This window comes from Nelusetta ayraudi, unplaced genomic scaffold (assembly GCF_046127955.1).
Source record: "Nelusetta ayraudi isolate G7.1 ecotype Tasmania unplaced genomic scaffold, CSIRO-AGI_Nayr_v1 ptg000027l, whole genome shotgun sequence".
NCBI classification, from domain to species: domain Eukaryota; kingdom Metazoa; phylum Chordata; class Actinopteri; order Tetraodontiformes; family Monacanthidae; genus Nelusetta; species Nelusetta ayraudi.
The window spans coordinates 2,397,501-2,419,561 of NW_027466077.1; the positions used below are offsets into that span (position 1 = coordinate 2,397,501).

Sequence of the window (22,061 nt, forward strand, 5' to 3'; positions counted from 1 at the left end):
AACTTGGCCACAATAAGAAAAGCGCGTGATTATGAAGTTGTGATTATGATTATTATTTTAACGGCAATAATGAACTTCTATACTTCTTCGCATAATATTTCATGGGTGAAACTACTGAAATTCAGCAAAGAATTACTTCAAATGTCAAAGTTGAGTCTTTGGTGTGCATATTGACAAGTCATTAGTGTAGCTCAGTCGATCATCAAGTATCCCGATAGAACGTCTGTCTTAAATTCAAAAATCACTTCAGGGATTCAAAGATCTTTATTGTAATTTCGACTGTGGGTTACAGAAAGGGAGTGAAATGTTGTACTCAGGCGCCAGTTCAAAATACAAACAATTATTGCTAGTTTTCAGAAATGACATAGGCGCTTGTATAAATCCATGATTCTTAAAGTTACTATCCTTTCAACATAAACCAGACTAGTTTTTGAACTGTTGGTGAGTGTAACAACAACCCCAAACAAGCCATTTTGGAACAAAAGGTCATGGTTTGTTTGAAAGTCGTATTCCGTCATTCCTAACTTGCGGTGCACTTTGTCTGGTTTCTAGGCTCTGCTCCACATTTTCTGTCTGGACATGAGCATCTTGTGCCGACGGAACGTTTCCTGGTTTCCTGACATGGATGACGCGAATGCTCCTCTGAAGAAGGACCAGTTGAAGCAGGTAGGTGATCCACGTGTATCCTAATACATGTCTAAGTATATCAAACCTCAAAAGCAAAATGAAAATAAGCAAAACTTGGCATTGCAGTTTAATCTTCAATTTAATCTTTTTTTTTTTTAATTATTATTAACTCCTTAAATCAGTCAGATGTGAAATTTGAGATAAAAGTATTGGGCAGTTCACAATATCTAACCCCACTGAATTGTTCAGGTGTGGCTGTTGCACCTGTGCCATCTCAGTGTGATGTAGCACAGATGAAGCATTAAAAGTTGATTATCTTTCAAAAGAAAGACAAAAGCTATACTACTATACATACACATACATGATGCTTCTTTTAAAACCTTTTCATCAATTGTGAATGTTGGCTTACTTATTTGACTGCTTTGTCACACATACAAATTTGAGATGATTTCACTGATCGCACGTCTAAAAAAATCATATCGAAACACATTCCAAGAATTGCCTGGCCTCAGTTCAGCGAGTGTGGACGTGTTGTGAACCAGAAGTTATGTTTATGGCCATACAGGTCAATAATAAGATACTATGATCTTTATATTCCACAAATAAATGTATTTAGTCCCTCGAATCAACAAAATTACATTAACATTCTCATTTATAAAAATATAATATAAAAATGATGTGATTTCTGATCTACTCTTGCAAACATCTTTACAAAAATCACCCTGATGCCTCATCCTGTTTGCGCGTTTCAAAGGCAACAGATTAGCTGAACAGCAGATATAATGAAAGAAACAGCCTGCTGTTGGTCCAGACACACTTCACATGTGTGCACTTCATCAAGAAAACCGCCCATAATATTTATTCCTTTGCGGTTGCTGTGGTGGTACCTCTGTTACTGGCAGTGTGTTTCTGTGCTAAGCTGTTCCAGACTGTTTTTGGTGTAGATTGGAGGCTGGAAAACAGACATTTTGTCATTGTGCTTACTCAACTGTGCTTTGCCTCCTTTGGCGTATTGCTGTCTCACAGGGTTTCCACTGAGCCAGATGGCAGACGCTGGTTCTCAACCCAGGTTATCTAATGCCTACTAAATGCTGTTTATTCCAAACAGCAATCTATTGAAGTCCATTGGTTTAATTACGCGCTTTTACGCACTTTTTTTTTTTAATGCTTGCATTCAACACTTCCAGCAAAACATATTTTCACTGACCCTTTTTCTCTTGACAACCTGAAAAACTTAAAAAATTACAAAAAAAAAAAACCATCCCATAGAAAGCATTTGAAAAAGTTTTCGGGCGGGCAGTAAGATTTGTTACTGTGTGACACTGGCTGTTAGCAGCCAAAAACATTCCAAAAATAATATTATTCAAATGATATTGTCCACCGTGAAGCGAGCAGCTGTATTTCAGACATAAGGTCTTAGCGCCTCAGCTTCCGGGCACAATATCCGCTTTATCGAAATGGAAAGGCAGAGACTTCCACACTCTCTGTCCCTGCGTAGTGTCCCTCTTTAACATCAAGCTTAATGGTGAAGGTTCCCTAAGCCTGTCTACTGTTTGTGGTGTATATAGGATACAGATGAAGTCGAAGCTTGATGCGCAAATGGCCATACCTTTCGTCATCTGAGAGACGATATGTGCTGCCGCTAAGAGGTCAGTTAATTGAAAGAACCACACTGCTGTCCTGGGCTTCGAGCAACAACCACATGCGCTGCCTCCTGTTTTATGTGGCTGCAAAGGCTGTCATTTTGAAATAATCAATGCCACATCATTTGTAGGCGTGGATTACATGCTTGCAGATGAATAAAGTTTGGAGTGTGGTACATGTATTTCTGCAGGGTAAACCAGTCAAAACCATCAATTACAGAAAAAAATGGGGCCATTTTAGCTACAAACACAGTCCACAGTGGACCACTCATCTGTAAATTATCCAAAATGTTTGGTTCTGTCAAGCTTGGTTTCCCTAAATTGTCTTGTGGCACTTTTTTGTTGCAAACCAGAGTCGGGATGTTCCACACTGACCTGGATATTGCAGAAGTTGAGGATTTTTGTCCGGTCATCCTGATTTCTGCTTCAACTTGTTTTGTTGAGAGCTTCAGAGAAGACTCACATTGGATGACCTTCTTTAATATGCAAGGTTTTAGAAACTTGGTTGATTCAACTTTCAAATGTTTAAAGTAACAGTTTAGCTGCAACATTCTATTCTCTGTGATTGAAGGTTTACATCAAAAGAGATTTAAAACTTATATAAGAAGCAACCCTTGAGGTACCTTTCCCCCTTTTTATATAACCATTAGCTAAACCTGGGCGGCGTATTTTCCTCTGCAACTGCCACCAATTTCTTGTTCATGGGGACTTCATCGGGACTTTGAGTAAATATGATGGCCTGTCCTTAATTCCCATGCTTCCTTTCGTAAAAGCTGTTGCTTGTTGGAACTACATAACTATCCTACGTCATTTTCTACTTTCCCCCCCCCCCCCGCTTGTAGCAATTGACCGCAGGCATGTGCAGTTTGTAACTATTGGCTTTTTCGTCATCTGAATGCATGTTGCTCCATTTAAGGATTGAACCAAGCAGTGTGTGTGTGTGTGTGTGTGTGACAGCTGACATAAACAGTAGAATAAAAACACAAACTTGCATTTACATTGTGTAGTATTTATGCTACTCTTCAAATTTGATTATTTTGGCTGCCAGTGATACATCCACATTCAAAACTTCCTTTCTTGGGACTTCCGAAGAGACTGTTATTTGCTTAAGTCAACTGCACAACGCTGAAAAGTCAGAGCAGTAATTTTTCCTCCACTTGATCGACTTGACGAAAAGCTTGCACATGTGCAAGACGTGTAAACAAAAACACTGTGAGCCAGGAGAAAAACCTGAGGGCCAGTGATGGAGATCCAAGCAAGTGCGTTAGCACAGCGGAAGATATTCTTGGACTTGGCAGCCACACAAAGAGGCTTCTAATAGAGTCTCAGACAGCAGCTAGACACCACCTTCTGCTCCCACCATGTGTCTGTAAGCGCCAAGCTTAAAGTCAGGAGCCAGTCTCTCATCCTACCCCTCGCGGGTTTACATGTGTGGCAAGGTTTGCCGCACCAAAATGGTCTGATTTGGCCGGACCAAAATCAGTCGAGATCTGCTTAACAGACGTGTGCCTCCATGTCTCCCATAAAGAGGCCGCCCTCTTCCTCCTGTTGTTGTGAGGACTGTTAGGCCAATTTGTCACCTCAAATGTCTTGCTTGCACATTCACAGTACTGCATTGCTAACCCCCATGCAGTCTGTGGCATTCGGCCTACTTCTTCTGACTGCAGGAAACCCAGATCTGTGGAGGCGACAGGCTGTGTTTTCATTTGATCTCACTGTGTCCGACTGCAGTGAGGCAACTCAGGCTACTCGGGTTGCATAAGCACCACAAGGCAGGCACTCAAGCTCCTCACACGCGCTCGCATGTGGGCACACAAGCACACAGTAGCAGTACGTATGTCCAAATGCGTGCTGAATTTAAATGTATTAATTTTTGTAAACAACTTTGTTGTTGTTGTTGCAAACTGTTTCCTGCTCCAACTAATCTGAGATAATGGCAGTGACACAAACGTATCAACCGAATGAAATAAAAATTCAGCACACCCAAATGCTTTTGTTGGTGTGCTTTATTTTCAATGCTTTGAAAGTAAATGGCACAATGAAAGCGCATTGAGTGTAAAGAGGTGTTTGTCTTATTTTGTTGGTACAAGACAAGGCTTTCTAGTCTAGCAGGCAGCCTAGCAGATGCAGGATGTGCATGTCCTCAGTTTTTTCTTTCTATCAGTGACACGTATGTACACACACACACACACACACACACACACACACACACACACACACACACACACACACACACACACACACACACACAAGCGTGTCAGTCCGCATGATCCCAAACACACTTGTCTTGGCAACAGGCCTAAAGCAATAGGTCTAAGTGCTTATGGTCTGGAAGACAGACGTCTGTTCAAGAGATCAGGTCGCACCGTGCTGAGGCATGTGTGTGCTGCAGCAGGAGCGGGAGGAGGAAAAACTAGGACTGCTGTACTAGTAGGCGCCACATGGGGGCAACAGCTTGAAGTGCATTTCCACTGACTGTTGCGGCAGCGCCTTCGCGACTGATGGGACGAGGGCCAGCTATTTAACACTGAGGCTTTTCACTCACTCCTCATAAGAAAAACTTCAAAATACCAAACCCAATACCAGAGGTGGGGGACATTTTTTTTCCCGATCAAATCCGCCCATGATACATAAAAATGGTTGTTACTCATTCGTTTTTATTCTTTATGAGAATTATTTTAATGGTAAATAAATAAAGTAATAAGCATTTGTGGCTGTAATGGCTTTATTGACAATTGCACTGTCAGCTATACAAACAAAACTATAAGAAAATTTATTTTCACAATGTCTCCTGACAGAAAGAAAACAAATCACCACATTTTTTTTCATGTCTGTGCGTGTGTGTAGATGTTGGAATGGGAGATTTTCCTTTTTTCGCTGTTATTTCTGTCTATTTGTTTTTTGCAGAAGCATATTTTAAATGTTTACATCCTCTTATACAAAGTAACCGGACTCTTGGCCAAGGAACACTTTGGCTTTAGGGTAATTTTAGAAAAGTGTGCAATCAGAATGTCCGGCACCTGGCAAATAATTATAAGAAGACTTTTATTTAATAGTGGTGCTTAAATTGTTAAGTCCAGGATGCATCAGCTTTAAAAGACTTAAGGTCTGACTGTTTCAATTCAAACTAATCAAACAAAGACAAACCATTTCCAGTTCAGATATTGAAATGTGAGTTATTGCCACCACATAATGGCAAGAAAGAAGGCAAGACAGAAAACTGTTATTAGTGCTCCATGGAAGTTTACTGCCAAATTTTTGCAATTAGTTTCCAAAAGGGTGTTGCTGACGGTGCAGACACGTCATGAAAATGCCAAGAATTGACATCTAACGTTAATAAGATTGAATATACCTCACACTTGTCTACAACATCTACTCAGCCAACTCTGTTGGTCACCTTGAGTCTTTGTCATTAGTTTTCCTTGTAATTATAATGTGTTTGATGACCTCGTAGCTAATATGAGTGCAGTGAAAGTGTCCCACCTGCTTGCCAGCACATCTTACCTGTGCCCCTTTGTGACCTTGTTCCCCCGCGGCCACTGTCACCTTTTGCAACTTGCACTGATGTGACATGAGGCCGATCTCAGTCAGTTTTATAATGAAACTGCAGGTCATCACATCCATTGAAAAACATCTATTGTTTCCATTAGTGTTTTTTATTTTGTTCAGGACACCGTAGCTGGAGCGCCCGCTCCGGAAAGAAAAAAATAATCAAAAATAAGAGAAGAACACCTTTTGCAGCGGATATATTAAGTCTGAGCTAACGTAAGTGCTTGTGCCTTTGAGCAACGAGGATTTCCTTTTTTTTTGTACAGCATTTATATACAGCGTCTATACATACAACATTCACACCAACATGGTTGCAGTGGGCATGCCAGTTCACAAAAGCCCTCAAAGTTTCTTGACTTGTAAAGAGGGGAGGAAGGGGAAACATAAAGAAAATACAAACACGCACATTAATTAACAAGAGATTCCAAAAGCGCCGGGTTTGAGTTTGAGAGAGAGAGAGAGTTAGAAAGAGAGAGAGAGAGAGAAAATGAAATTAAACAACATAAAAAAAAAGAAAAAAGCATGCATATAAATCTTTGGAAATGGCTTCGATTGAGAACATTTATTCTACTGGTTTATTCTACTTTTTTAATTGAAGAAGCTATGTTCACCTTGCCTTTATTTAACGGAACATTAACACAACGGATTGGTGAAGGAGGAGGAGGGAGTGTGTGTGACGGACGACAGTGTTGCGTCGACACTGTGTCAACACCGAAGAAAGCACAAGGAAGTCGTGATATAGGTCACGTTTTGTTTTTATCTCTACTTGAATTGAGCACATTACAAACAAACTCTTTCAAGGAGTGCAGCAAGGTGATGCTATTCCTAGTACACAGGCAATATCTAGTACATTCTGGTATCCCAGTTGTTGAGGGTATGGTCGAACAATTTGGCAACCCCAAGCTGCCTGCTCTACAGGCTTTTGTTTGTTGTTGAAGGGTTGTAGTAAAAAAAAAAAGCACTGTTGACGTTTCACATCTTTTTTTTTTGGTTAAGTTCCAAAATATACGTCCTTGGGATAATACACGCTGAAAATTAGCTAGAACATTAATGCAAAGACATTTTCTTAATTGAGAGGCTAATGCTGCCTAACTGCTTCTATGGATGATGTTGCCAAGAGTGTCACAACAGTAGCTGGTGTTCACTTTTTTTTTTTGCTTTTAAAAAGTCCCGGGTCCATCAAAGAGTTTTGACATGAGCGTGTGGGATAAATGGCGGTGGCGTTATTTGTGGGCGAGGCAGTGTTGGGTCGGTATTACTGGACAGCGGCAGGGTAAGAGGGGTGGCGTCTGCGCTTAAACACGCACACTTACAAAAACTGTTCACACGCTCAGTTACAAACACACACTCCCTCGCTGAAGTGGGCCGGCAGGGGAAGCTTCTACTTCTTCCTGTAGTTGCCGAGCTGGATGGCGGAGCGCTGGTAGACGCAGCGGAAGGTGATAGGCTGGACCTCCCAGTAAGGTACCGGGTTGCTGAACAGGCTGATGCCGGAGTACATGGCCTTCTTGCTGTTGAGTCCCGGGGGGCAGAAGTCTTCCGTCCCAACGGAGGCGATCTTGTTGACGTGGAGGTAGATCACCTGGAGAGGAGTGAGGATTAAAGTAATGACAGTTTTCAGCCGTTGAGTGGGATGTGTGCGAGGAAACGACTTGGCTTTCCAAAATAAGGCAGATCTGGAGGATAATGACAAGCCATCGAATGAATGATGGCAGGCCGAGGACTCCGAGGTGCTTCCTGCATAACCTTCCGCTGATACCGCCAAAGGCTTCCAGTGCAGAAGCAAACAAACTACTGCAGCTGAGAGCAGCTTTCTTTAGGCTGTGTGGAGTCAGACTTAAGACTAATCCCGTTTCCTGAACCGACAAAAACCAACACAACGGTGCAAAGACTCACTCTTGCCACAATATACATGTGACAACCAGGAAATAATGGGTGAATAGCACTACAAATAAAGACACCAGTGAGTGTCGGAGTCACGGATGGCACCAGCAATCAAAACAAAAATACTGAAAACCTACACAAGTTCACACACCGACATTGAGACATTATGGTTCACAGGTGCTCCCTTCTGTCTTTCATTAGGTGGACGCACTAAATAATAACTAACAACCAACTCCAGGAAAGTTTCTCAAGCGCTGTTTTATGGGATTCATGCCGCCATTAGCTGGGCTTTAGGAAGCTAATAAAAATGAGGCCGAGCTACAGCTAAAATGGGCCTCGAATCTGGTCTGTTTACAGCCCCCTACTGCTAAAATCCGTAATATTATAGTGTGACAGGCTACCAACACTTAACGCAATGAGCAGACTAAATGAATCCACATGAGTACTTCTCTTTTTTTTGAAATTGCAACTTTGCTTGACTTGCAGTTTGGCAAAGTGACTCTAAACAACCAAAACCAAAAGCGCAGTAAAATAAACATCTTGAGCGTGGGTGGTTTGTGTGTGTGTGTGTGTGTGTGTATGTGTGTGTGTGTGTGTGTGTTGGGTAATTTATGAAGATGTCGTGTTTGTAAAAATGTTCAAAATGTTCACATTTGGGAACATTAACCCAGCGAGGCACAATCCCAGCGGCTCGTACCTGGATGTACTTGTGCTCAGACAGGCCGGGCGGGACAACGGTGAGGGCGTTGTTGTCCAGGTGCAGCTCACGCAAGTGGGGGACGTTGGCCATTGTGCCGTTTTCAACCGAGCTGATCTGGTTGTAGCTCAGGCCCAATCTGCAAAGGATTACCGTATAATAAGGCACAATCCTATGTATGCGAAGGGCCACTACAGCACAAAGTCGAAAAGAGGGTGAAAATAGACGATGCAAACAACCTTAAATAAAAAGAAGTGATCTTGGGAAAACAACAGTGTTCACAAACTGTATAGTACAACATACCAGAGTAACATAACACCAAGTAACAAACATTTAAAAAGTTCCTTGAAGTTAACACTGTAGGATTGAAATGAAGGGCCTGGACAACTATCACTATCAACATTTATCACTGAGGCTGTTTAACATTTCTTAAACTGGCTTAGTGGCCCACAGATGTAAAAAAAAAATTGTTAAATTAACATGACTATAGACAATAAGAAAAGAAGTTGATTACTTGGCCAGCTGCTTGAGGCCCCGGACACTGGCAGCCGTCACCTTGGTGATCTTGTTTCCATCCAGGTGGAGCTCAGAGAGAGAGCTGGGCAGACCTGATGACCCACAACAACATTGGTGGCGTCAATAAAACTATAGTCTCACAGAGCACAAGCATCTGTTCTTGTTTCTGTTGTCAGTCAAAAAATGTTGTCAGTCAAAAGAAATAACAAAAAAACAACAAACTCCTCTTGTAAGTCAACTTTTAATATATGTCACCTGGCACGACCTACCTCAGCGCTAGATTTGTTTCACTGCAACTTATTTTGTTCACAGTGGGGCCATTGTTTTACTGCAAAACTCATCCAAGTGTGTGATTTATTTTTTCTTTCCTTTCCTTTGGCACAGAGTGACAGGATAAAGGCCAGCTTAGCCAAACTCCCTTCATGTTGGAGTAATTTGCGGTGGCAGAACTCTGAGCCTTACCTTTGGGAATTTCTGTGATGTCTGTGTCTGCGATGCGAATGTAGGAGACCCTCTTCAGGTCAACGAAGGCGCCATCGTCGATCCCTGCGCTCTTCAGAGGGTTGGAACCCAGCTCTGAGCAAAAGCAGCGAGTGGGAGAACATTAAACAAAGAAAAATAATAATTCAAACGAGAGGAATGAACAGCGGAAAGTGATCACGTCTGTGAACTTCATTAGTCTGCGGGTGTGTTACAGGAACACGGAGCTGAGTCATGAACAAACACAGCCGTTGGCAGGAGAAGGGCTTGGTATTTGTGACACAGACTGCCTCCGGGCCAACTTCTCGGATTTGTCGCGGATTATAATTTCTTGCGTCCTTTGCATTTTGTTTGGCTGAATCCTCAATTTAGAATTCAGTCGAAGGATGGGCGGTTTCCAAGTCGGAGATAACTTGCAAAAGCAAGGTGAAGCAGAAGGACGGCGGGGGAAACCGCAGTCTCAACTCCTTTTTGCCTGTGGTCTCTCTGCTTTGTTCATGATAGATGTTTGCTGGTCTCATACCCATGACGATGACGTGGGCCATGCCCTCGAAGGAGGCCTTCTTGATCTTGCTGATCTGGTTCTCGTGGATGCGCAGCTCCTGCAGACTCTTGGGCATGTTGGGTGGCATGTCCTTGAGCATGTTCTTGGACAGGTAGAGGCGCTGCAGTTTGGTCAGCGGGGAGAGGGCCTTGGGGTGGATCACGGAGATCATGTTGTTCACCAGGATCAGGGCCTGAAAGAAATAAAAGGCGGACAAATGCATCCTTACTTTGTTTTAGGGCCTGCTTGGGCAGTCCATATCATCCTCTCAGGCCTGTTTTGGTTTGAGTTCATGCAAAGTTCTGTTTGGAACCTCATCTTTATTTGAAACCTTTCAACCAGCCCTCACTGCTACTAATGCACCATGGAGACTATAAAACAAAACTCTGCTTTACATGAGTCAGTTTGCCAAAACAAGACACTCAGCAGATGTGAGACGATCCAGCTGGTGCCTTCAAGTTAAACTGGAGACTTTGGAGCCATCTCTGATTCTTTTTTTTTTTTTTTTTTGAGTTTTAGGGGAAATCTCATTCCTGCGGCTCTGCTCACATGTAAGCAGTTTCCCGTAAGAGGCTGCTTATGTTACTGTGAAAACAGGCCCCTGCTGTCAAATTGAAGTATTTATGACCCAGGTTTGAAGGAGTGCAAGAAGCCTATGGGTGAATGCTTTGAAGAGCACGCCCCTGGAGACTAGGGGCGTGCTGATTGGCACTGGAAGTAGTGGAAGCGCAAGCTACAGAATGGACTTTTGGGGAGCAAGGTCAGTGACTGTGGATGATAAACAAGCTGTTTATTAGACTAGGCATTTCATTGGGAGAAAATGTCAAGCGACCAGGTCTATGGTTACACAACGGGTTATATAACTTGGGGGAATAACACGAGAAGTTGAGAAACAGGCCACACGGAGGTGAGACGTGTCTTACATGCAGCCCTTTGAGGTTCTTGAAGTCGTTCTCCTTGATCTCGGTGATCTTGTTGTTCTGCAGGTCGAGCAGAGTAGCGTCATCAGGGATGTTTTCGGGGATGGTTTTGAGGCCTGATGGGAAAATTAAAGTCAACTGAGTTTTACTAGTAGAGTTAAAAGAACAAGAACACACTTTAGCATTGTTTTATAACAATAATATGTCAACATCATGTTGATGAATTCCCATGAATTCTCATCTGCTTCTTTTGCTTAGTTTGATTTTCAAAAAAACAGGAGGTCAGCCATTGTGATGTCACAGAGGTCAATGATATCTAACTGACACCTCTCCTGGCTTGGTAATGACACTTTCAGCCAGGTGTTGGCTGCGCCTTCTGAGGTCACGTTTTTGTCTATTGTGAACATGTGGAAGCTCCAGCAAGGAGTTCTTTCATTTGTCTGCGTTGTTGTCTTTAACTGTGAGTCGCACCGGGCCGGCGTTTAGAAACAAACTCCGTGTTTCACATACTTCTGTGCCCCAATCACATTTTGCCAACATGAAAAATCAAAATCTGATGAAATCCTCTGTGGTTCTGTTTAAGTGTTTAGCAACAATCTGCACCCACAATAATCTGACAAATCAAACCCAGCAAGAGCTGTCAGAATATATTTAAAACTTGCTTTATCTGGGAAAATGAGCTGAGTTTCAACAAAACAACACCCACGACAAAAAAAAAATTTGATTTGATGATGTTGCGTGCCACATAAATCCTCTGTGATAGGAACTCAGAGAATTATGGGTTCATTGGTGACATTCCACCAAATCGCTGTCTGATGTGCTCTGGAGAGCATCTGGTGGAAATGGACCTTGAAACAAATTTCCTTCGGAGTAGTGACCAATGTGGTGCCAATATGCACACAAAGCTTCTGCTAAGTCGTTTTTCCCCCTCTTGGATTTTACCGGGGCACATCCTGGCGGCCGCGACTTGTCGACTACGTGGTTGGGCGGAATGTTTTCCCAACAGAACCTGAGTGAGGACAGCTCACAGTCACGGAATACACTCCTGCTTTCGTGCTGAACGCAAGACATACATACAGGAGGAGTGGTTTACATTTCAGGGCAAGTGGGATGGGGTAAATTGTTTAACAGAGGCGCTGGCGTCACGGTTTGACTCCCAAAAAACTTGTGATGACTCGCACTCTTCCCACCCAAACACTTGAGCTAGCTTCATTATGCCGTCAGCTTTTCCCACTCAGCGGTCCATGACCCACAAACCATTGCTGTTGTCTGCGGCCGGCTTTATCATCAGAGAACTTTATAACTCTGTACTCGCACACACAATGTTTTTTTTGTTTTGTTTTAATTGCATTACTGTTAAAGTCGGCCAACACTAGCCACTTCTGCTCCACTTCTTTCTTTCTTTTTTGAATTGAATTCCTGCTGGAATCACAACCTAATAGAGAGTCAAAACTAAAACGGTCAAACTTTAAGAAGCGTAAATTGAGTTATCCCAAAGTCTAAAGTTTTTTTTTTTTTAAGATTCTCTCATCTCATCTGATTTGTTTCATTATTACACGGCATGGTTGTGCTTTTCCTCACGGTGTAAAGTAAATTGAGTTACCGTGTGGAAAAATAGCTTGAAAGTGCTTACTGTGACTAAGAATACAAATAAAACTGCTGAATATACAGGAGTTATGCGGAAAGCACAGTCTACGCTCTCAATTTGTCAAACCTTAAAAGGAGAAATATGAAAAGGTTCTATTATCAATGTTATTTTTCACCGGTTTTTCTAAAAAAAACAACAACCAAAAAAACAAAATAAAATTTAAGAGAAGAGATTAAGGTATTAACTTGGGGGACAAAAATCATGAACTGCTAAACAAGTCAGACCTGCTCACATTTTTTGAACAAATCCATGCAAATGTCCATGAGTGCTTGCAGAGCGCTCTCCTCTACTCGCCTTAAAGTCGAACAGCTTTTCGCTGCGTCAGCCGCTGTCTGAAGGTGCTGATTTATGGGATGTGCATGGCTGCCGCTGATGCACCTCGTTGCACAATCACAGCTAATCAAAGGACAAATTTAGCATAAAATTTGCTGACTTCCGCTGAAGAAGAAGCAAACAAAAGTTAAAGCTGCCATGTCAGTCAACTCTGGCCTGGCTAATATATAAGGACAACTCATTTGTACCCTGGGCTAAAATTTCCTCCCGTCGAGTGTGTTTGTTGTCATCTAGCCAAGAGGAAATTTTAGTGAAAGGGTGCTTTGGAATAGTGAGCAGCCTCCTCTATCTTGCCCAGGCCTGTGTATCCAAATAGACGTGTATGACTTTAAATTGTGTGTGCGTGCGTCCCTGATGTGTGTGAGTCTGCGTGCAGGCCAGCAGGTCTGGGGAACAGATGGAGGTTCAGGGCCAGCAGTGCTGATGCAGGAGTTAGCGAGCCCAGCCAAGGGGCTGCGTCTCTCGGGGGAAAAGTGCCTCTGCTGACTGGGGCCCCGGCTGCAGGACTGATGTAATGGAACTGGCCTTTTCCTCAGCATCACTCTCTCCAGCTGTCTGTCGCTCCAGCTGCCTGTCGCTCCAGCTGCCTGTCTGTAGGTCTGACTGTCGGCCCACTTGGATATCTGTGGCATGTCTGTCTGTTCCACTACTTCACCTGACAAGTATCACCCCGAGTCTTAATCTGGGCCTCTCTCAGGTTTAATTAAGCAAAGTAGCTTTTGCTGGAGTTGTTAGTTCTTTATTTAACCTTGCACTGGGTCTATTTCCTTACTTACTAGAATCATGTGACCGTGGCCTTTATAAACAAGAAGCCATGCCAAGATAAATTTCTATCAAACCCACCTGCTGAGGCAAGCACTTTTTATGCAACAAACAAGAACAGTTGAGGTCGAGGGGACTTTTCTATGACAAGGTTTTGTGCAATGACTCAATACTTCGCCTGTGCTGTGCTTCAGATTAGAGTCGACATGCTCCAGACAACAAACAAGGCGACAATAGGAATTGCTGTGACTGTGAAGAATTAAAAAGGGGTTGAAATAATTGCGGGCCATTGGATTGCCCAGAAAAATTGTCATATTTTCTGGGCAATCCAACTTTGTTCCAGAGTTGTGGTTTGTTTCCTGTTTTATTTTATAGGTCCTTCTTAATTGTTTTTGGATTACCGCAATACTCTGGATGTCTTTTGTTTTTTTGCTAATCTATATATTCTGCTAGATTTGACTTGTGCTGCTGGGGGTTTGCTGCTTCTTTTGCGCTCCCATACAAAAAAATAACTAAACCCTGAGGTAAAGGCGGAGTGGTGTTTAGAGATAATGTAGGATTTAGCTTGAAGTGTTTACCGAGGTCAGAGCACTGGACCACGCGCAGGTGGCACTGGCATCTGAAGGGGCACTTAGGTTCTGGTGGCAGAAAAGGGTCCCCTTGAGGGGGTACATGGGGTCCAAGGGGTCCAGCCCGTTCAACAGTCTCGTCGCCCGATCCCGCCTCGTCCTCCATCATGAAGTCCAGGAAGTCTGACTGGCGGAAGGGCAGAGCCCAGCAGGCGGTAACCAGGAGCAGAGAGAGACAGGCTGACCTCATGGTGCTGCTAGCGGGGGAGCCTGGAGGACAAGAGGACACAGTTCAAAGGATTGGGCGGTTGACTGTCTGTGATTAGTGTAGAAAGTACCATAATTTCACAATTTCAAAGGAAAAAAAGGAAACGAGAAGGAGGCAGAAAATAAATTCTCAACATGGGCAAGACGCCGTGTGAGAGACTTGCAAGAGTTCAGTCTAGTGGGGCAAAGGTCAGAAGTGAAAGGCTGCAGGGTTAAACACTTGGGTGCAACAATTTAGTGAACTGGTCAAATATTTGAGTGCTCAGTTTTAGTCAGAGGGTGATGGGTGATGCACAAAGAAAATCACTACACTTTCATTAAGACAGGTTTTCTGATGTCACTGATGGCGGTGCAGGAGGGGGCATTTAAAAAAAATGGGGCAAAAGCATTTTGAGGAAAACTTCACGTGGCTAATGCATTCAGAGTGTGGTTTAACATTAATTTCAGTTTACTAAAACACTTGCAGCCATTGCTTGCAAATGAAGCCTAAAATTACAGCCAAATCATAGAACGTCCTCGGCTGGCTGGTTGCATAAGGGGGCGGGTTAAAGTAATTGGTAAAAAAGTGTCCAGGATACAGTTTTTCAGATGTTTGATCATGCAACTGACAGCTATGATGTGCTGGTTTGGGCACTAATAGGAGACCGTGAAGTGCTTTTCATAATTTAGAAAGCAGGTCATGATTTAAACTGGTAATCTGTGGTTTTTGTCATTCACCAAGAAAATCCCGCCATCTTTGCAGTGGCCCGTTTCTAAAAGTAGCCGCAACCTTGTTGACACATGCGCACTTTCCGCTCAACTCAAACAACGCGTGGACATCCACCAAACTCCCTGACCTTTTTACACACACACATACACACGCACACGCGCGCACACACACACACACACACACACACACACACACACACACACACACAAACACACACACACACACAAACACGCACACACACAAACACACACACGTACGTGGATGTATTCACATGCGTTTTGCAAAGCCTCAACCACCATCCGCCAGTCATGCGTGCAACCAGGAGTCACTTCTTCCAACTCGGTGCCACAATAATTGAAGGGCGGCTATGAGCCACAGTTGCTAACAAATGGTTTGCGTGCAGCTGGTATGCACTGCTACGGACCTTGACCTGAGCACCGCGACCAGGATGATGAAACTGACCCAAAACCAAAAGAGAGTCTAAGCTTGCTCGCATCTGTGGAGCGTCGTAGATGCGCTGTGTTCTTGTCATAATTTGAAGGCCTCTTTTGGGTTGAAAAGGTGATCATTAAACATGTTTAAAGCTCTTGTTTTTCTTGAGCCAGTGCGCTGGCTGAAAATGCAGGTTACATTAGTTCATGGGAGTGGGCTCAGAGAGACACTCGTCACCAGCGGTTAATAACAGTCCTCTGTCCGCAAAAACAGCCACCGTTCTGACACAGTGCACGACTGGCGTTGGGCTTGAGCTTGCATGTGCCACAGCCAGGCCTCCAGTGAGTCGTGTCACAAGGCAACACTAAACCCCCCCCCCCCCCCCCGCCCACACACACACACACACACACACACACACACACACACACACACACACACACACCCCCACACCCCCACCCCCCACTGCCTTGATCCTTCTTTTTCCTTTCGCAACTCTCGTTTTAAGTTGCTATGCAGCAGCTAAAAGCTCTCAGACGTGGTGATTTAACAAGTCTGCTCTCCTGGGCCAGGAGTTGTGTCACACAATGTTTCACGTCTAGATGCAGTTTTCCATCCCAGCTGTTTATGAGGGGTTTTTTTTGGTCTCACTAGGAAACCTGGAGCAGGATCTCCATTCTGAAGTAGCAGAGTCTGCTCGGAACATACAGTAGATTCAGAGGACACGTTGTTCCAGTCCTTCCCAGGCTGAGTCATCTAGGCTGTGAGGCAGACGTGTCTTATCTAAGCGCAGCTAAAGGGCCTCATCCAAGGAAAACCCTGTCTGCAGACTTGGCACCTGTCGTTTTGGATTTTGAGCATGAAGCACTCTTGGGTGAAGTTATCCCTGCTTGTCAAGGCCTTTGATGCTTTGTGTTTATCCAACACGGATGCCAAGAAGGTTGGGCTAGTGTGCGACAGATCATTTGGAATCATTGGAAAGTATTTGGGAGTCAGTTTCGTCTCTCAACGTGAATGCAGAAGTGTCACAAACTCTTGACATCAGGAAGCTTTCGCAGACTGAAACAATCAGGGTTATCTACGGAGGCTCACTTCAAGATTCACTGCTGGTCGTTGAACCTCATCTCCGTGGAATGACCCCGAACCATAAGCACATAAACAGAGTTCTGTGTGACATGTGCACTAGTTCAGGATTTCAGTCAACGAGCGCTGCTGTAAATCCATCAGCCTTTGTCGATCAAAGGTTTGTCGGACAAGCAGGAAATAGCAATCAAAAAAAGATGAGAAAGTGGTCTCAGACTATGTCTCTTTATTGTTAAGTGGCCTCGGAGTTGCTTGTATATCTATGCAGCCATAGATAGAAGCCACCAAATCTATGGCTTCCTTGTTCTTAAAGACTTGGACTAAAACCAGATCTTCATGCTGGACATGGTAACAAAGATCCGTCTCAACTTTAAGGTCTCAACTTTAAGGTCTTGCAAACTGTAAACCGAGTGTTAATTGTTGCTGTTTTATGGAGATCTGTAATGTTTTCAATGGTCATCAATTGGCGGAACGCTGCTTCACTGGAGACTTGGATGGAAAAATAAGTAATTCTGTAACGATACATGCAGCGGCCTGCCATGCTCTGGGCATTGCTGCCCTTTATTCAGATTACTTGGTAGCTCAGATGGTTCCAGAGGCTTCTACCCCTCCTGTCTGGCCTGCATGGAAACACCTCAAGAATCCACTAAACACGCACAACACAGGATCCTCATGAACGTGCGCATGCGGACCCCGGGGGGCTGTCAACAAATCAAGCTGGAACATGACCCACCCGTGTAAGACTCAGCATCATCAGGATTAGCAGCGCCTCAAAGGAAATAAAAAAAAATGATTTTAAGAAATAAAAAAAAATATATATATATATTTCTCTACGCTTTAACATTTAACATTCCCGCAGGAATGCTGGGGATTGTTCCGAGCTACAACACAAACTTTGACATTATAAAAGGTTTTGTTGAGTGGCCCCTGGCTGGAGCTCTGGAGCTTGTGAAACCTGATCTGACTTTTTCTGACCTTTCCCCATAAAACTGATGTATAGCTGGCATAAGAATTTGATAGATCTTTGCAGTTGGTTTCAGTGTCTTGGCTTGTCTCCAATAATGATTTGGAACAAAGAAACAAAATGCCAGCTCCCAGTGCAACCATTTTTAAGCCAGAAGATCTTGGAAAAAGCAATTCTCAGTTATTATGACAAATTTTGTCAAATTTTTTGACAAAAAAAAAAAAGGTTGGCAGTGCAAAAATTACGTGCCAATAAGCAAAACCAATAATTTCAACAGTATTTTTGGTCAGATCAGGCTCACTATTGGCACTGGAAATCTTTTCATTAAATATTAGATTTTTGTAACCGCGTCCTGGGCTGGAGGCCATGCTGAGCATCAGCCAGTGCAACATCCTGGATGGGCTGTTGGAGGCGTTGGACAGACACTAATCAGGGCAAATCTGGGAAAAATTTTGCTGCGGAACTTCTCCAGAAAAGGCTGCCATGTTTTTTTTTTTTTTTTTTAAAAAAAGGTTTGCTGTAAATGTAAAATGTAGATTGAGTAGCTGAGCCTGAGCTGAGCCTGATAATTGGAGGGGGATTGATTCAGCATGAGCTGATCAAACTGAAAACTTTAGCTGCCGGCCTCTGCTGTGATTTTCCGGCTTTCATTGACTGACTTTTCAAGAGTTTGCACAATGTTTATGTGTCTCGATTTCACTCTGACCTTCGGCTTTCTAGACCAGCGTCATCAAGCTTTGGATGGTCAACAGCTGCCAGCCGTAGCACCACAAATCCATTCAGGGCAGCAGAAAGCGACACGTGGTTGATTGTTGCACCACCTCTGTCTTGTGCTCCTTGTCCTTCTCTGAAACCTGTGATTCATCATGATCAACATCTTGCGTCCGACGAAAAGAGAAGAAAAATGTGCAGAGGCTGACATTTCCTGTGACGCTGCCGTCACCCCTGTCAATTCTCCTGAGTATCACCCATCCCCCCTCCCGACGCCTTGGCCTCCCCAGCATTACTAATGACTCCCAGACAGGAAGCAGAGCTCGCATGAGGGACTAAGGCAATTTTCCCTCCTTCTCCTTTGCCGGTTTCCTCTTTGTCCGTGCCTTTCATTGAAGCCTTGAGGCTCAGAAAGTCAGTGAGACACCCTGTTGAACTATTACCATTTCAATCAAACTGAACAAACCATTAAAAAGAACAAAAAAAACCAAAAAAACAAATGTCTGCAGCACTTTGGGAATCGTCTTGAATTTTAAGCATGCTGTGGTTTGATCTTTGCAAATTAAATTACGTTGCATTGAAAGAAACAATACAAAGCAGACCTTAAATTCTGTTTTGACAGCACCCCCTTTTCCACCCTTATTTTTCTTTTTCCCAGCTTCACAGGCCTGTGTGTGCCTCTGCAGAGCGTCTGTCAGTAATGAATCACTGAAAGGTATTTACAAGGCCACAGGACGTCTGAAACACGTGTCGGCCTTTATAACCCCATCAGGCAAATGAATGTGAGCTCGCCTGCAGATTCACAAACAGATATCCTCAGGCACATAAACACAATTTATTTCAGTGCGATAACGTGCGCTTGGTGGATGAGGAGTTGGAGGAGCCAGTGGGCGTCAGAAAAATGCCTGACATATCAGGGGATTTTGGTGCAAGAGACTGCGTGTATCTGAAAAATATGTAAAAACGCAGCCAGCCAACATTCTTGCTGGCCTAGAAGGTCTTGTGTGGACAAAGGTCTATCCATGTCCCTGTGTGCGTGTTGCTTGAGGAAATACCATAACGCACACTTGGGACCGTCAGACAAGTCACAGTTATTAAGAGATGTGAAAGCCAACAAGTGGTTAAGCCACATCTCATCTCCTGTGTGGAGAAGAGTTGTTGGCTTGCCATCAACCTCAGTCCCATTATCAGCAGCCTTAGCTGCTCAGACGTGGATGAACTGCCCAACCTTCTCTTCTTTTCTTCTCTTTCCATCTACTCCTCCTCCTTCTCCTTCTCCTCCTCCCTTCCCCCTCCAGCCACTCTCCCATGTCTTATGGTATTTTCTTTCTCTGTCCAGCCCTTTTAAAAATTTGTCCTCAAAGATAAGTGATAAGTGATAGGTGGAACGTTCTGCCTACTGCACTGGAGCAAAACCTTTCATGGCTAATGTCCATTCGATTCCATTGTTCATTTTGCTCTACTTTGACCCAAAGAGCCAGAGTCTGGATGGAAAGAAAAGAAAAATATGTGTAGGCCCCATGAGTGAAAATCTGGACGTTGTCGCTTCCAAATCTTCCGTTTGCTCATTCCTGCTTCAAATGTTAAACATCTGCTCAGCTCAGCTCAGCTCAGCTTGCAAGTATGAGCTGCCGAAGCCCTCCTGTCCCTTTGGGTGTATTTTAGCACAGTGTTTATGCCACGTTTAGCCTCTACACTCCTCAAACTCCCACTTTTCATTTTCTTTGTTTGTCTCAGTTTTTCCCTACTTCTTTGAAAGCAATTTGCTACAGCTGAGCCTTATTAGGTCTTTTTCCCTGCTGGCAAGAAGGATGTAATGAGTTAGCTGGAGTTGTGTGGTGGCTTGTCGGGAAGCCCTCAGTACTCTTTGATAGAGGGAGCCGTACCATTACGGGATTAATGGAACCGTTTGTTGCCAGGTTTTTTTTTTTCTTTCTTGTCTCCCCTTCAAAGCCTCTCACTTTAAGTTGCCCCTGGCAATTTGGGTCCCGTTGTGCTCGGGCGAAAAGCAGCAGCAACATCAGCAAATGCGATGGAGGAAGAGGTTCAGACTGAGGAGAAACAGGGCCGAGAGCAGACAGATAAGAGGTCTACAGGAAAGACTTGACAAGAAATAATGGGCTGAATCCACACAAAGAATTCTGCATTGTTGTTTCAGCCTCTTTTTTTTGTTCCCCCTCAATTGTGGACTGGCCAAACACCACAAGGAAAGAAGAATGAGACAAAGAATGAAAACAAAAGTGAACAAAGACAGAAAAGGAACAAATTACTATAGATTATTACAGACTTTTTCACTGACTTCACAGCAGATGGACGATAATTAAAAGCCAACAGCATGATGAGAAAGCTTTTTACCATTCTGAACTGGCGCTCACTGAACCAGTCTTTTTGTTTATATTACAAACTTGTTCCACCTTCCCATGATTAAAACTAAATGGCTCACTGAACTAGCTTCAGTCATGCTTCTCGTTTATGGGTCACATCCAAACAAGCCACAATGAGGTGTTCAGACATTTTTTTTTTGTCAAGCGATGAATCAACTCCAAGCTGGAACATTGGGAAACTGCTGAAAGCATCACACAGGATACTTTGGAGATTTGCGGTGGGCTGCAGCCATAAGTTTCTTTGGCAGAGGAGTACCAACGTGAACTGCGCTACCACACCCCCTTCTGTCCCCCCTTTAATGAGCTGTATGCAGATTGGACTGGAATTGATTAAGGTCTGTCATTGCAAATGCCAAAAGAGCTGTGGGAACAAGGTCTGGCAGCAGTTCCAGTATATGTATATTTATGGAATATGTATGGAGAGGACTTGGATAAATTAAACACATGCCAAGAAGTTTTAATAAAACTGCAGTGACACAACAACAGAGCAACAGCAGCAAGGTTTTCTTTTTTTTTTAAGGAAACATCAACAAATAAAGTGACTTTAAAAGTTAATTAATCAGCAATGCAGTGATGCAGAAAATCACAGTCCACCAGAGCTACCACAGCTGTTAACAGCTGAATGCAACATATCATTAAAAGAAAATAAATAATCATGTGTAAAACCAAACCTCACTCATTATCACCCACACATCTCTCACAGCTGAAGGACTTGACCTACCTGTTCTCAGTAGAGGCGAGTGGAGAAGAAGAAGAAGCAGAGGCGGCCGGTGATGAGCTTGACTCCCAAAAATCCAGCCGAGTGGGGGGATGAGACTGTGAAGTGGCCTGCGAGGTAATTGGACTCTGGAGCGCGTGTAGCCAAGATCAAGCAGGTGTGCTCTGTCACAACAAGGGGAGGAGAGAGGCAGTGCCGAGAGAGGGAGGAGGAAGAGGAGGAGGAGGTGGATGGGGGAGGAGGAGGGGGAGGAGGAAGAGGAGGAGGACGACGACGACAGCGGAGCGAGATAGTGGAGAGGGAGGGGTCCGACTTGCGCTGAGACAATTGGTGGAGGACTCGTCTCGCCCTTGCTGCAGAAACAGCTGGAAGGGGAAAAAGAAGGGAGGAGGAGGGAGAGGCAGCAAAGAGGAGAAAAAGGCAGAGAGTTTAGAGAGCAAGGAGTGATCGGGCTTGCAGTTGCCTTCACTGTGACATCTGGTAATGATACAGTAGGTCTAGCGGAGATCGCGCCGCTCTCCCTGCCTTCCTTCATTCTGTCCCCATTCACGCTCCACACAAACGCTCCCACCTCGTCCAATCCAGTCACCCTATTCCAAGCCTTCCCTGTTTAACCCTGTTCCC

General features: G+C 43.9%; 1 protein-coding gene and 1 long non-coding RNA gene across 2 annotated transcripts in view; one reads left to right on the top strand and one right to left on the bottom strand.

The window, feature by feature from the left end:
* The window catches only part of LOC142890843 (uncharacterized), a 40,186-nt gene that overhangs the window by 7,987 nt on the left and 10,138 nt on the right, over window positions 1–22,061 (top strand). The window contains exon 2 of the long non-coding RNA XR_012927136.1: window positions 553–666. This is a non-coding gene — a long non-coding RNA (uncharacterized LOC142890843). The remainder of the gene's footprint in view (window positions 1–552; window positions 667–22,061) is intronic.
* On the bottom strand, window positions 5,908–21,650 carry dcn (decorin). Its single transcript, XM_076030102.1, has 8 exons — window positions 21,441–21,650; window positions 14,182–14,442; window positions 10,864–10,976; window positions 9,920–10,133; window positions 9,379–9,492; window positions 8,915–9,008; window positions 8,401–8,539; window positions 5,908–7,401 (listed from the first exon to the last, which is right to left on the bottom strand). Exons 2-8 carry the CDS (start codon window positions 14,420–14,422, stop codon window positions 7,201–7,203), a joined length of 1,116 nt encoding a protein of 371 aa, XP_075886217.1. The 5' UTR covers window positions 14,423–14,442; window positions 21,441–21,650; the 3' UTR covers window positions 5,908–7,200.

Bases quoted from the DNA above. Each gene is read 5' to 3' on its own strand.
- dcn (XM_076030102.1), bottom strand. From the start codon at position 14,422: ATGAGGTCAGCCTGTCTCTCTCTGCTCCTGGTTACCGCCTGCTGGGCT. The intron at 10,134-10,863 runs GTAAGACACGTC...TATTTCTTTCAG, and splicing joins AGAACCTCAAAGGGCTGCAT to GCCCTGATCCTGGTGAACAA. The intron at 9,493-9,919 runs GTATGAGACCAG...GCTTTTGCTCAG, and splicing joins GGCCCACGTCATCGTCATGG to AGCTGGGTTCCAACCCTCTG.